At 41.1% G+C, this 15,463-nt stretch overlaps 1 protein-coding gene across 1 annotated transcript; it reads right to left on the bottom strand.

The window, feature by feature from the left end:
- Nucleotides 1-502: 502 nt before the first annotated feature.
- Nucleotides 503-15,439, bottom strand: tm7sf3 (transmembrane 7 superfamily member 3). Its single transcript, XM_029494985.1, has 12 exons — nucleotides 15,184-15,439; nucleotides 12,402-12,556; nucleotides 8,219-8,369; nucleotides 7,685-7,805; nucleotides 5,271-5,442; nucleotides 4,816-4,993; nucleotides 4,410-4,496; nucleotides 3,321-3,401; nucleotides 3,048-3,200; nucleotides 2,849-2,949; nucleotides 1,737-1,899; nucleotides 503-1,652 (listed from the first exon to the last, which is right to left on the bottom strand). Exons 1-12 carry the CDS (start codon nucleotides 15,251-15,253, stop codon nucleotides 1,399-1,401), a joined length of 1,686 nt encoding a protein of 561 aa, XP_029350845.1. The 5' UTR covers nucleotides 15,254-15,439; the 3' UTR covers nucleotides 503-1,398.
- Between the last annotated feature and the right edge of the window lie 24 nt (nucleotides 15,440-15,463).

Here is a 15,463-nt window from a genome sequence, read left to right as displayed (position 1 = left end):
AAAAGTTAATGGAGGTTTGAACATTTTTTTTTAAAAATTAATGTATTTACCGATATATTTCGAAGAAAAAGCAGTTCCTATATTATTTTTCTAAAAATTGATTCAAAGGGGTCTTTAACCTGCAATATGCCCTTTAAGCCACTGAACAATCGAGGAAAGAGCACAAATGTTAATAAATATGAGTCATAACCAGAGATGGTCTTTCCATCCTCCCATCAAACACCACTTTAGTCAAATAGATCAGAAATAAAAAGAACTGTTGGGGTTTTTATACCCTGCATGCTTTTGTCACTTTTTTTTTCTTTGCTCAGAATTGTACAAATATATAAATGCATCACAAGTCAATATATTTAAAACAGAGACATTTTTAACAAATCAAATCAAATAACCTTAAGGCTGCTGAAGTTCCTAATTGGTGTGATAGTTGATGATCAGGAGATAAATATGCAGTCAACACGTGTGTTCACTGTTCAGAATAAAGCAAAGGAAGAAGAGATGTCTTTACCTGTTGGCATTTATTTATTATCAAAACATGTTAAATTACAAATGACAATCAACCTTATTTTTGAAACGACATCTTGGATGTTTTCGATTTTTTTGGTTTGTCTTCCTAAAAAGGCATTCAGCTGTGTAGCTGAATAAAATACTGACGATCCAGGCTGAAGGTTTCACTCAGCATCTCGGTGCAACGTGGTTTAAAAGCCGAGTGTGAGACCCTGAGGGACATTGCGGCACACAGGTGAGAGATCCACAGGTCAAGAGATCAACAACGAGCTTCTTGCGTCAAGAAAAATCATTAAATATATTAAAATCCAGTGTGCAAAGTACAAGACAGCTGCTGCGGACAGTCTGATAAAGGACATGAGTGAGTAGGAGTTAAAATGTCTGCTCTGACACAGGAAGGAAAACATGTTACTGTGTAAGACTAAATAGTTTTAAAAAGTGCATTGCTACATTTCTTTCTTTCGTCAGTTTTTCTATGTTTGCGGCCTGCATGACCTGATTTATGACAGCCAGGCAGATCGTCCTCACGCCTGAACAATAAATGCTTTTAAACTTTTATCCTTTGGATTTCAGTTTGAACGTCACCAAACGCTCAGCCTGGATGCCTAAGACTAAGATGTCAGCTGTTTTATTTGGAGAGGTGGACAATCGCTGTGTGAATCATGAGCATGTTGGGACTTGAGTGCAAAACTAAAATGAGCAGAAGTGACAGAACCATTTGCGACAACAACACAAGGGCAACCAGATAAAAACATAATTTCAGTGTTTGATAAAACTCCCCCATGTGACTTGATGTTGGAGTCCCCACACATCAAAAATTTTCTCCTTCGAGCACAGAACTGACAGTTTGTGTAACTTGCCTCTGGACGGAGGCGACCAGGGTGAGTAGAGGTTTCACAGGAGCAAAGGTGTGTGCTCTCCTGCCGACTCCGAGCGCTTGGTGAGCTGCCGCGCCCGGGCCAGGAGGCGGTTGGGCAGTGAGGGGAAGTGGTGGCTTGGGTCCAGCACATTAGTTTGGCGTCGCTCGCGTTCCTGCAGCCACATGAGGTACGGGCTGGGCGGGAAGAACGGCCGCGAGCGCTCACGGTAGAGCTGCAGGACGATGCCGCAGACGCCGAGCACCACCCACACTGTGATCAAGATGTAGTCTGGTTGGAGCGAGAGAAAGAGAGAGGAATGAGGAATGGCGTCTGTTGGCGTCACAGAGCTGAACATCTCAGCTGTGAACTCACCAATGGTCTGGAAGGGCACGTCAGTAAACATGGCGTTAAAGTTGTTGTTGAGGAAGCGTTTCAGGATATTCATGGTGATGTAGGAGAGGCTGGTGTAGATGTAGGCGTTGACGGCCAGAACCACAGCATAGGCGCCAACGATGCCACATGTGGTGATGTTGCCCTGAAGCACAAAACATTTTCAGAATGAGAAATTCTGCAAAATAGCCGTTAGAGTTTAGTTGATTTGAAAGTTATTCTTGGACATTTTACACCTTCATTTGAGTGCAGTGTAGAGAGCCAGGGAATAGGCAGTGACATTCAGCTGAATCAGCCCTTGATGTCAGTTAATTGAAATCAAAAGAGCCACCTATTGGCATCCCAAAATCATTGCATGCATGTAAAAGTACTATCCCTCCGTTTCATTTCTGCTCGGCCATCGCGCTCTACAGAGGTTACAGAGGACCGCATCTCACAATTAGGACAAAGCGTATATCTCTACTCTGCTTCCTGTTGATGTATGCCATTGCATTTTCAAAATAAATCCCTCATGGAAGCTGGTCACTATGACAGCGAGGACAAACGGTGGCACAGGGCTGTGAATTTTATCCTGATCATCGAAAAGGTCCAACATTTCAAGAAGGTCACGTTTAATTTCATGATCGGATCATTTTGGCAACAGAGAACGTTTTATGCAGAGTAAATAAAGAAACAACCTTGAAATAGGAACCTGTTAGCTCAGAAATATAAATACAATATTAATTGTACGGATGTAATTGGGCTGTCAATTGCTTGGCTAGTTCGGGTTGTGACTATCTCTTGCTGTCACGAAACCAGTCAAAGAAAGAAGTGAAACAGTAACATAATCCACAGCAGGAAACAATCTCATGTCCTGATGTTTGCTTAAATGTGTTGATCAGCTTAGGAAGCAGCAGTCAGCTGGAGTATACAGTCAGGATGACACGTCTCACGTCTCTTCTTTGGTGCTTCTTTTAGGGCCAAATCAGTTAAAATTACTGCGTGCTGTGCAGTTAAGTTGTAGAGTAAAATATTTATGTGCTCACATCTTCAGTGCAACTAATTGATCCCAGTGTACCATGTCCTGATTCTGTCAGTGAGTGTTGACTCTTTACCTCTCTGGGCCAACGCACGAAGACCAGGGGGACGATCATCATGATGCAGGAGAAGGTCAACCAAAACACCACATCAGAGTGCCTGAACACGTCGAGGTCACCTGCGTGGAGACCACAACACATCTGGCTGTCTTGTAAAAGCGCCACAAACGAGTGATGACCTCCAACTGTGTTAGAGGCCAGAACAAGCTGTTCTTACCCAGGGGAGTGAAGAGGATGGTGGAGGCGATGAGGAAGCCGAGCATCAGGCCCACCACAACTACGCAGGCCATCACTGACCCGAAACGCCACCAACTCATCACCAGGATGACCCCGCCCACGACGCCAATGACAGCCGACAGGGCCAGACAAACTGTGGCGGGTTAGGGTTAGAGAAACAGTTGTATTTGTTTTATTTGCATTTGCATTAGTGACGCTGTGTTTTGTGTCGGAACTTCAGGCGTGTACATGAAATGAAGTGGAGAGGACTCACTGTCATAGCTGAGGTCTTCCGTTCTCGCAATCAGCACGAAAAATAAAAACGCTGCAAAGCTAAACCCCATGCAGAACAACTCTGTGACAGACAGAGAGACGAGACAGGGAGAACACAGGGACAGAGGATATTGCAGTCAGACGTGTCCACCAGCTCATTCCACAGACAGCAGCTGGAACTGGATGAAAATGAGTTTCTCCTCTGTGTCACTAACATCCTCAGATGGCTCAGAACCCAAGAAGGGCACAGTCATGTGTCTGCATCTGTGGGTGGGCCATTCGGATGAGAGGATCAAATCCTCTCTTCTCATTGGCTGACTATTCATTTAAAATTAAATTCAATTGAATTCATTCCCATCTTGACAGGACCAGTCAGAAAGCACTAGAACAGAACAAAATCCTGCATTTTTAGATGGTGGGCTGGATTTGGGGCGTGATTGAAGGTGGGCACTGCTTTGTTGTGACATCACAAAGTTCCAAGAGTGCTGACATCTGGTTTTAAGACTTATTTTAAATACAGACTGAGCATTTCTCTGTGGATGGAGTCCTTTGATACTTTGACAGTATTGATATAGAGCCTAGTCCTCTCGTATTTAATTTTATTTTCTACTGCTTATCCAGAACCTAGACCTGACTTATATATATATGGATGATAATAATAATAATAATAATAAAAAAGACTAGCTTTCTGAGTGTATGGGACCTACTACAACTCCATCTTTAAAAGTACTAATTTCTCATATGTGACAAAGATTTTGCTTTTGGAACTTAACCTTTGGAAATCATGTCCACACAGGAAATCACACAGGACATTGAGCTGCCTGAAATGATCTGCCTTAGTTTTCACTGTTGGGTCTATGTTTGTGAGCTTATTGGAGCTGGAACTATGCAAAAGCAGAAAAAGCAGCCACAGCAACAACAAGCCGGAGCTGAAACCAAGTTTCGATTCTCCTTAGCAAATAAAGACAAAACCACATACACTTATGGAAATACCCTGGCACATAAATACTTTGCATTGGAGTATTTTTAATATTAGCAACAATACATTCCAGTAATGGTAATACAAGGATTAAAAACAGGCCAAACTCACCACATTTGAAGAATCGATGCCCAAAGAAGCAGATAAACAGACCTGCCAGGCCAGTGATGGTGAAAAAAATCTTTGTTGAAATCTTTCCTGCAAATTAAAACAGAAATAAATCATTATCTGCATTAAAAATTCAAATGTGCTGTCACCTTTCCTCTAAAATGAGCTTCCTGCTATTTGCACAAGCCTTGACTTTTGACTAAATGAGTGATACTGTGTAGGATCAAAACCATTGTAAACATGTTTTCACCTGGCCAGCCAAGTTAATATTTCAACACACTTTGATTTTACAATGAACCCATGAATCTGGAAGTATTGTGAAACGATTTAAATATGCCCCCTTAGTGCGGTTTCTACATATATTTTTTTGCTTTGTATATTTCTGATTATATTGGATGTAATAGCTGACCCAGCGTTTGACAACTGTCCAGAGTGGAGTTGAAGCTGCAGGCGTAGGTGTGGGCGGGGATGTAGGAGGCGGAGGTGTTGAGCAGTGGGTCTCTGACGATCACAGAGTAGATGACTCCCTGGCCAGGGATTGAGTTAAACACTACCATACTCATGTCCGATGATGACAGCGTCATGATCTGCAGAGAGAGTGATGGTCACTATTCATTCATTCGTCTTCTACCGCGGGTAGTGCTGGAGCCAATCCTAGCTCACATTAGCTCACAACCACTCACATCTACGGACAATTTAGAGTCACCAATTAACCCACACATGCAGAGAGGCCTCAGGCCGGGAACCAAATCTGTGGCCTTCTTGTTGTGGGGCGACAGTGCTAACCACGATGCTGCCGTGCTGCCCTGATGTTCAGCAACTAAACATAAAAAAAAATATATGTATATTTCCTGCGGTGCCTACTCTTTTGCCGTTCGCCATCATGCCCTCAATGTCAGCGACTGCCTGGATGCCAGTGAATAAGCTGCGCTCGGATAAGTCATTCTCAGGCAGGAAGTACTGGTAAATGTCGTACTGCAGCCGCCAGCGGGTGTTGGTCCCTGTCGACTCGTCGCAGACTGGAGGAGTTTCACCTCTATCGGAGAACAGAGACAGTCAGGACAAGTAGAAGCAATCTTTTGTCTCAGACAGTGAAGCGTTCTGTCTATTTAATTATTGCTACATAGCCAATGTTAACATTAACAGTAAAAATTTGTTTACCTGCCAGGAGCTGTAGCTTTCAAAAGTAGCGTCACTGTTTACTCATTTTACTTCTATTTCTATCACGTTTATTCTTCTATAGAAATTAGCTTGCTGTAGTTTGGCTAAGCCATCTTGACAATGAATGGCTGCAATGTCCAGTTGGCCCTAAAGACAAATTAAAAGCTCCTGTCTTGAAAAGGCAGCCATGGCTGAAGTTATAGGCCAGACAGGTAAGTAAACAATTGTTGATGCTAACTCAGGCTCTGTTGCATCTGCAAAACTTTTATATAGCTTCTTCAAACTGAGCTGATCTGGGTGACAGATGTGGTTTTGGAAAAATCTTGAAGGTTATTTAACCAACACACTGAAAAGAAGCAGAGACTGTGAGCGCAAGAAAACAAGTGTGAGGGCAGTAAAACTGAAACTGTCATTATGTGGTTTTTATAGTATGCCTTTTTCTGTCATTGAGTGGTTTACCAAAGTAGCATGAGCTGCCATTCACTGGAGCCTGTTAAAGACTCATCACCAGCAGTACATGACAGAGGTGTGCTCGGAGGTAGGCTTTTACAGCCGCGGTCATTAAACTTGGTTCTCTGAGACATTTTGCCTCTGTTATTGCAGAACACTTATATGAGCAACATGCTCACCGACAAATGTCAAACTGACATACGGGAGAATTTAAAAAGCTGCCAGTTAGTGCAAAGGCATAACGCTTTTCTTTCCTTAGTTCAAATTCTTTTTAAGGTCCACACTTTTGCGCTCACAGGTCAGAGTGACAAGTGCAGTCATTATCACACTTTTATTGATTTTTTTTATATTGCCAACATTTTAAAAGATTTTTTACACCACACGTTAGGCATGGTATCAGGTCTTATGTATGCTCTTATAACATGTTTTTTTTTTTTTTTTTAGAGAAATATGCTGATGATTGATATAGATTTTTATCTGCAGAACTATGACATAGTAGTGTATTATTTTTAGAGAGTGTTGTGTGGAATCAAGATAATGTAATCATCTCTCAATGGTTTGTGAGCTTCCAGTTTGTAATTTGGTTATTGAAACTAGAATAAACAGGTTTTTGAGGAGAAGTGAGGCCAGATATGACCTGCTCTGTACTCTATCCTGATTGAGTGGTCCATTCTGTCAATCACAGAGGATATTTTCCAATTGGTCTATTTTCCTCTAAATGACACCATCATTTAAAAAAATTAACATCATCTTGCAGGTAGGGCCATTGTGTACAGTCTGTGATATGCATTCACTATGTGTCTTCTTGAGTAAGCTTAATTACTTCATTGTGTCAATATAAACATGCGACAGTGTATTAAGTAACAACCTACCTGTATTTTAGTGACGTAAAGCAGTCGAGGTGTAGATATTTGAACGCACAACCAGTCAGACACCTCAGACAAGCTGACTTCTACACACAGCAACTGAACAGCAAACCAAGACACTTGTATTCGGTCAAACAACTGCTGGTAATGTGTTGAAGTCTAAATCTGAAATCTACAGCACTGCTATCTAAGGATAGGACTGGGTGTGGTTGTGGACACAGACCTGAAGAGGCTTGTGTGATGAAAGGTGGACTGTCTTCAAGTCTCTATGACCAAATGTCGCTGCCCCTTGAGTCAGCCGTTATTGACTCATAACTGATTTACTCAGCACTAAGAAAGTGGAATTAATGTGCAAAGGGCTCTGTCTCCACATGTCTATAAGGAAACTACCTCAAAATATTTTCTGCACCTGAATCAGAACATCTGTAATAAAGAACTGAAAGCTACAAGCAGAGATGCTGAAAGCTTCTCTTCCTCAAAAGAAAATACAAATAACCAAAACCCACTGGGAGCCTGTGCAGCTTCAAATTGCTCCCATGCATAAAACGGTTGAAATGATATGATCTCAGAAAGCTCTGTGGCTCAGAGAAAATGAAGCAAGTGTTATCAGCCGAAGTGGAGGAGGAGGAGGAGGAGGGGAGGCTGTGCGTGTGACACGACGCGTGAGACCATGTCAAACAGCGTGGCAGTTAGACAAAAGCTCCTGAGAGATGTGACATCTGCACAGAGTTGCTGCAGCGTACAGTTGAACAGGCTGAGCAGGAAGTGGGACTGATAATGCCAGTTGGTCTTCTTAGTTACCTCTCATAACCTAAGTTTGCTGGTGCAAACCGGATTGTGGTCTCGTAGAGGTTGTAGTGAATGTAAACATTTGGGTCGATGTCCAGGTTGAATTCCATGTTACAAGCTCCAGGAACTGGGTCTGAAAAAGGGAAAACAGAGACATTTATCCTTCGAAATGTCTTTAGGGTTCGGTAAAGACAGCCCAAAAAAACAAACAAAACAAAACAAACAAACAAAAAAAAAAAAAAACCTAAACACCCAAGGGAAAGTGGCACCCTGCCACATCAGAGTAAATAGTAGTAATGGTGTTTCAGTACACCCTTTTCAGTATGACTAAAGAAGTCTCATGACCAACTATGTAAAATCAGTGCTTGTGCCCACTCATTGTGATTTGACTTGAGGAAACTCGTGCAGACATGCGTCGAAAAATAACAGTCTTCATGTGCAACGTGCAGCTTCCTCATTTCTGACTTGTTTTGCAACACTCAATCTGAGAGAAACGGGACACACACCAGTGGTTTCCAGAAGTAACATTAAGGAGCGAAGACTCACCAGTGCTGGAGAAGGAGAGGATAACCCCAGTGCCTGCCACAGTGTCGCCATTAGGAGAGGACAGGAACAGTGAGAGAGCTGTCTGGCCCAGCACAAGAGCTGACAGGAGGCCTGTATCCACTGCTGTCAGAGAGAGGCCCAGGCCTGGAAACTGAAGCACACATGTCTCTGTTTGTCAGGCTAAAAGGAGGCGGGATAGTGTCTCTGTGAGTGTCGATCGCACAGCACAACGCAACACTCACAGCTTCACTGAAGTGTGGTGCTACTCTATAATTCTACTTCTGTCATCAAGCCCTGTGAAAAGACCAGAACCATCAATAAGCCGATCTAACCTGGTGTGTCTAATAAATGATCAGGAGTCTGTTGATATCAGAGTCAGAGACTAACAGACTATGTTGTTTGTTAGGGTGTAACTTGAAGTTGCTAACACAATGTGGACTATTACAAATTCTTAACATTTATGCAGAGTTATATATTTACAGCCTTACTCGCCATCACCACAAGTTGATAAGACTGTTTCAGTTTTTATTAGAGCTGTCATTGGTTCCTTCATGGTGTTGACTGAGTGTTTCACTTATGATCTGTCTGTATTACACAAAAATGTTGTATGTACATGTTAAGACATTTGAGATTTTTATCAAAGTGGGTCCTTAAGTAGGAGCCAGTAAGGCTGGTCCGTATTGAGACAAAGACTAGCACTGTTTTGACTTAATATGACATGAACAATGAGAACAAAATAAACCCATCCATTTACTTTAAAAAGATAAATTGATGGCATGAAATGGAATATAGAGAATTTCAGAAGAAAACATTAGCCTGCTTCTGACAGAAGAAGCAGGCTCTAGAAGAATCGTGTCACAAATGTCACCACATCCTGAGCTGGTGAACATTTGTGAACGTGAACTTGTTGGCTAACAAAAATAGGGCGTGTGTGATTGGGTGGAAAAATACCCTAATGGAGACTAAGTCAAGCGAATTCTAGTATATAATAACTTTAATTACAGTTTAGTGCCAATTCTCAACATGTTATCTCAAGGCACAGGTAAAGTGGGCAAACATTAAACAGACAGATTATTCCATGATTTTTCTTTTGATTGATTTTCTCTGTTATTTTTCAACACTTTGTTCAAGATTGAGTTTTTCATGGAAGTACATTCCTACATTTGCTACCCTACAGCAAAAAAACAGAAAGAAAGAAAGAAAAATGACATGTTTTGCAAGTTTTTTTGTTATATCAAATGCTGCAAAATGGGCATGAGAAGCTCATGTGACCCATAAAAAGCTGTGTGAAAAAGGTAAATAGATACTGTCACATGCAGTATCTAAACTTACAGGAGGAGGTGGTGAGACTAGACCATTAGGTTGCATTTATAGCTGCTGCACATGCTTGATGAACAAAATGCTGACCTGCTGTTAACAACGAGCCTGGCACTGTCAAAACCCTGTGCCTAGTGACTTTCAGTCCTTCTGCTCATACAGTAACTCCATTGTATGACACTAATCTTGTTCCAGGAGCTGAAGTGGGTAAAAACAAACTGTTCGATGTGATTTTCACCAGACTGATCCAACATGCCACAGAGGTAGAGCCGCTTTAAACTATTATAATCACAAGTGGTTGAATTGTTTGCATCTTAGTAAGACTGTTCATTCGTCAACAAGAAGTATAACAGTGATTGAACATATAAATCTATTTTGGCCAGATAGTTTATCAGATAGATTTCTCTTCAGAAATCTTCTGATGAAAATAAAAATGAGAAGAAGAAATGGAGAATTATCACTGGCAGCAAAAGTCATGGTGGTTGATGAAATTAATAATAAATTGTGGTTGACCATGTTGAGGGGTTAACGGTAATCAAAATAAAAAGGAAATTAGTTTAAGACAGATAAATGTATGAAGGAAGCTAAAGTCATGTATGTGCATTTTCACTGTTTATTGACATAGAAAACGCTTCCTCTTTCTCACTGTTAACTTCCTTCCTAGATTTGAGTGTTTTGCAGCCATTGATCTCCATATCATGATCTGACACCCTATTGCGTAGCAGTCTTTTTCAGGGAAAGACTCAGAGGAAGTCTTTAATCACATGGATTTGTTGTCTTTTCTCTTGTTTTCATTCTAAATAAAACAGAGTGAACCTAAATTAGGCCCTTTCCCTGTCTGTACCAGGCTGAGCTGCACCCAGTAGTCCCCCACGAGAGTTCTGGGACCGAGGCCAAAAGGTTTTTCCCCAGGACCAGCATATATGCCACTCATGACCAGAGGACTGTACATCAGCTGACTTTTCCCGCCCTCCATGGGTCAGCCGACCTTACTGCCAAAACCCCATTCATTAATCAGAGGTTCAACTAACTCCCTGGTTATAAGCTATGAAGTGTGCTTTCAATGTCACTGTTTAGTTTGAGTTTTTGCTTGTTTAAGTGGCCATGACAAAAACACAGTTACTCACTTAAATTCTGGAAACACTCGAGGAAGTCATTTGATTTTAGCAGACAAAATTATACACAGCTCTTCTCATTCCTTAGCTTTCATCTTTATCTCCCCTTCTCTACCCTCACATGTCCCAGGCACTGATGCTGTAATGTCACACTCCGTTTAACCATGAAGAGCACTGCAGATAAACCAACATGAAGTACACATCTCGGCAGCCGATATCAGAAGTCTCATCAGTTTATAAGAAGTTTGTCTGCATACTTAGTGTTCGCCATGGCAACCCAGCAGCATGGAGGCCTATATTTACCCGCAGGAACACCACTCTAACCCCAACACTTCATCTTAAAAAAAGGTCACAGAATTCCTTCTCAGTCAAAAGCAGAATAAACTGTGATATATTTTCACCGTTTGAAACCTTAAGTTCACTCTTGTAAATAATTAAATAGAGAGTGAACCTTCTTTTAAGAGACACCTTCCTGATTGGCCAAAGCTGGAAAGTACCAAATTCCAAAAACAATACTGTCATGGTACAAGGGTCAGGCAGACCAGCATAGGTGACGACGCAACTGAGGACTTGGCAGCTGTATCGCTTTCCCCTCCTATCTATCCCTTCCAGGAATCACAATCCCTACAGAACAAACTGAATGAAGTGCAGGGAAATGTACGCTTCTTCCAGCACAATAGAAACTGTATGATGCCTTTCACAGAGTCGTTGTTCACTGAACACGATTCAGACAACGATCAGTTTAAAGATGGATTTGGAATTCCATTTTGCCAGGATTGGATGCTGGAGGTGTCTTGCGGTGGGGGCGTGGGCATCTACGTTAACAGGCTCCTGTTATTGTCAGAGAAAGCCTGTGCACACCTGATATGGAGCTCCTGTCAGCCTCTCTCTGGCCCTTCTGCCCATCCGTTAATTCCCCTAGGTATTTATAACAGTGCACATCCCTCTAAAAGCAAAAGCCGGCCTCTGCAACAATCTCTGTTGTGCAAAATCTGAATCTGAAGCCCCAGATTTTGTACTTGGTGATTTTAACCACGTCTTTAAATATATCACAAAAAATTTCCATCCCTATTATGGAAGAGCTGAGGGGGCTTATAAATCAATATGTTTGCCTCCACTAGGTTTGCCCAATCCTATGGAAGTAAAGGGTCTTAATACTAAATTTAAAGATAGCCAGCACCTTGACCTTGAGCAGAAGGATGTAGAAAAGTAATTTCTCTCCCTCAAGACAAGCAAAATCCTGGCCCAGATAAAATCACTTTGTGTAACTGCTGTGCGAGGCAACTGAGCTTTTTTTTTCTGTTGTATGATTAAAATGTCTTTCAGCTGCATATTCCACCTAACCTGTGGAAGAAGGCACTGATTGTGCGTGTTTCCAACGGAAGTAGACCCAGAGTTTTTGATCATTTTAGGATAGCTGCACTCACATCCCTGATAATGAAAGCATTTGAAAGGACTGTAAAGTCAGGGCTTCTTAGGAAGCAGAACCTCTCCCCAGCCCAATTTGTTTATATGGCACACAGAGGACTTGACAATGTCATAATTACAGATCGTTTTATTTAAACATCTGGAAGGGAACAAGCCCCATGCTAGCTTTTATCGACTTTTCCTCTGATTTTTAACGAATGTGCTATGTTTTTTCTCTGTTTGTTTCATTGGACTGATGTGGCTTGTCTGCAAATTTACCCTTCGGTACTATTAAAGAAACCTTGACCTTCACCATATCAGACCGGTCACTGTCAGTTTCTCACCCTGGTGAAGGAGAGGGTGGCGTTACGGTGCTGTGTGTGAAACTGCAGCGTGATGAAGGCGACTTCGGGGGTGATCCTGGACACCACAGCCTGCACCGTCTCATTCTGAGAGACGCTGATGTTCTGGAACGTTCCCGGCAGGAAAATCACCTGATCTGTGACAGGGAGGAAAAATTATTATCTAAATCTCATTACAGGAGGGGGAGTAACAAACAAACCACACCCTTACACTGACCCCAACAAACCTAGGTTGTTTGTATAATGCTTGGTATATAAAACATTTTTACATGTTTCCGCATCAAGAAATTTTAACAATTTTATGATGCTACGCAAACAGCTTTGTCTCCAAAGTGAAAATGCCTTTGGACTCTGGACTGCATCCCTGCAACAAACTGGGATGTTACCTTTTGAAGGTGATATTACAACCATTCACTGCTAAAATTCCTTGATATCATTATTGTATCAGACAGTCCGTGGTTTGTTGGCAATGTTATACTAAAAAATTACTTGAGATGAGTTTGGACATGAGGCAGATCTATTCTCTGAAAGATGCACTCATAATTCATAATTTCAATATCCCTCACATGAGTGCTGTCAATCATCCTGTGGATGCACATGGCATTACATTAAAGTGACTGAAATTGTTTTCACGTTTGAGTCAGCCACAGCTGACTGTATATCACAACCAGCAGCAGCTTTGATAGTTGGTGCTTGTCCAAGCAATCAACCTCAAACCGGGTCAGCAGGCCATCACAGAAGGATCTCACATTAAAAGGCTAAATGAAAGCGCGAGTACTCTATGCTGACTAGTGAGTCTCTACTCTGCACTGCCACTGTGGTCAAGGCTGCATAAATATCCAAATGTATATATAATATTTAACAATAATCAATTCTTCATCAGTTAAAAAGTTCAAAGCATTTTAACCTCTGTTCTACATCAACTTTTAACTGAAGGTCTTCAGAGTGCTGGTCAGTAATACGAAAGCATTAGTTCTTCATCAACTAACAAGCACAATAATTTCCCCCCTTTTTTTTTTTGCTCTTTTCTGTTTAAAATAAAATAGCAAAAATAATCCAACCAAAGGTGAACTGACTTGTCCATCTCAGTGATTGTTTTCTCGTGTAATAGCATGATTAGGCGGCATCAGTGATGATCTGAGCATGTGAAACCCTTTGGAGGGTGGTTTTACACTGGTAATTTAATCAAAAGTGTCTTTCAGTACAATACTTTCTATTCAACTAAAATGTTGATGATGGAGATGATTTTGCACTGTGTTGACAGTGTTGACTCAGGTTTCATCACAGTAAGACTGAACCTTCTTCACTAGTATAGCTAACTGATTGATTTGACTGCTTGTTGTCATCGGTGTGCAGCAGAGAATTTGCAAGACATGGCCTTTGACCTCTTTGAAATTCCTGGAAGCCTACTTCCAACCAACTCTAACAACTTAGTTTTTCTTTATTTGTTGATTGTGATTTTATTTTATTGGTACTTTTCTTTTGTTTTCTACCCAGCTGGTGTAAGACAAGAGACTGAGATCACTGAAGTCTTTCAGTATTTATTCCTATTCAACAAACCAACACAATTAGAAATGTTAGAATATGTGCTGTAATGTTTGGTCTTACTGTACAGGTACTGTACAGTTTCTGCTTTATCGAGACACTGGGTTAGCTGGTCAGACTGCAGCCCAGGAGTGGCCTGCTGCCATCAACAGCTCTCACTAATTTGAAAAATGTAAGTAATATCTCAGCATTTTAGCATTTTTTATACATCTCAAATTCGGAAAAAAAAAAAAAAAAACAACTCAAGATTGGCCTGCTGGCATTTTATGTTAAAACAATATAGTAAACAAGCAGAGGTGAGATTATTTAATAAATTTAAAAAACCCTTATTTAGTAGTCCCCTGAGACGACAAGTACAGATAAATTATTATTATTAAATTATTCATTTCTTTAGCTGTATATACAGCAATCCCACATACCAGACAGTTCTTTTCCCTTTTGAACAGTTGTTTACAAGACTAAAAGGCTTTTTTGGCTACACTTTCTTTGGCTACGCTAGAGCTTAGTGTCCCATGATGCTGTTTCAGAGGCTTTTCCACCCTGACAAGGAGAAAATGTGAATTGGAAACACTTACGATCGCATTCTTCATAATTTATCACACGCATAACTGATTATTTCTTTTTCTTTTTTTTTTTTTATTATTGAACTACAAGAGATAGTGCAGAATCAACCCTGTCTATTTCGTCAGGCTGCTGTCAGTTTTTTGTGTTTGTCTCTTGATTTTTATTATTTAAAGTCTGCTTTCTTTCACAACACCTATATTTTTTTTCTTTTATATGATTCAAATATTTGCATTAACTTAAATTTTTCCCTGATAAACATTTTATTTTGCAGTAAAACCCCTCTTGTCATCGTATAGTAAATATTAGGACACCAGACATGAATCTAAAACAGGGACATCATATTAAAATCCTTTTGGGAGTATTAAAAGAGTAAACACAAATTGTATATACAACACAGCATCTTGTGAAGCATGTACATCTGGCGCAGAATCAAATATTAAGCTAGCTGCGGTTACACAAGCTTAAGGTAAGTGACTCTTCAGTGATTTACATACAGTGAGCATAATCTGTGGATCTAAACTAGACCTTGAACCTTCATTTCCTAAAGCATTTCCGCGTAAGAAAGCACCAGCTTGTGTGTTTTAAAGCGTGGACAGGACAAATAAACTTAGCACCTGTAAAAAGTGATGGAAAATAGTCAGCTGTAGAGACTCACTTTCCACTTGAGCTTGAACTTCGCTCATCGAGGGAAGAAGCAGCAGGAGCGACCAAATCCAACCAGACATCTTTCCCCTCTGCGTCGTTTATTCACACAACAAAACCGCTCAGTGTGTCGGTCAGTAAAACCATCGGTAGCCTGCAGGTTTTCTGTGTTTGGCCAGAGGTGCAGGCAAAGGGAAAGGCGACATCTTTAAGTGGTCTGAGAGGGTTGTCTGAGCGGGATCACCTTCCCTCCCCGCCGCTCTGGCCGGAGAGCGATGCTTCTGCGAGATTCC

The sequence above is a fragment of the Echeneis naucrates genome, chromosome 23 (assembly GCF_900963305.1).
Source record: "Echeneis naucrates chromosome 23, fEcheNa1.1, whole genome shotgun sequence".
NCBI lineage: Eukaryota > Metazoa > Chordata > Actinopteri > Carangiformes > Echeneidae > Echeneis > Echeneis naucrates.
This window is presented reverse-complemented; position numbering and strand designations above follow the sequence as displayed.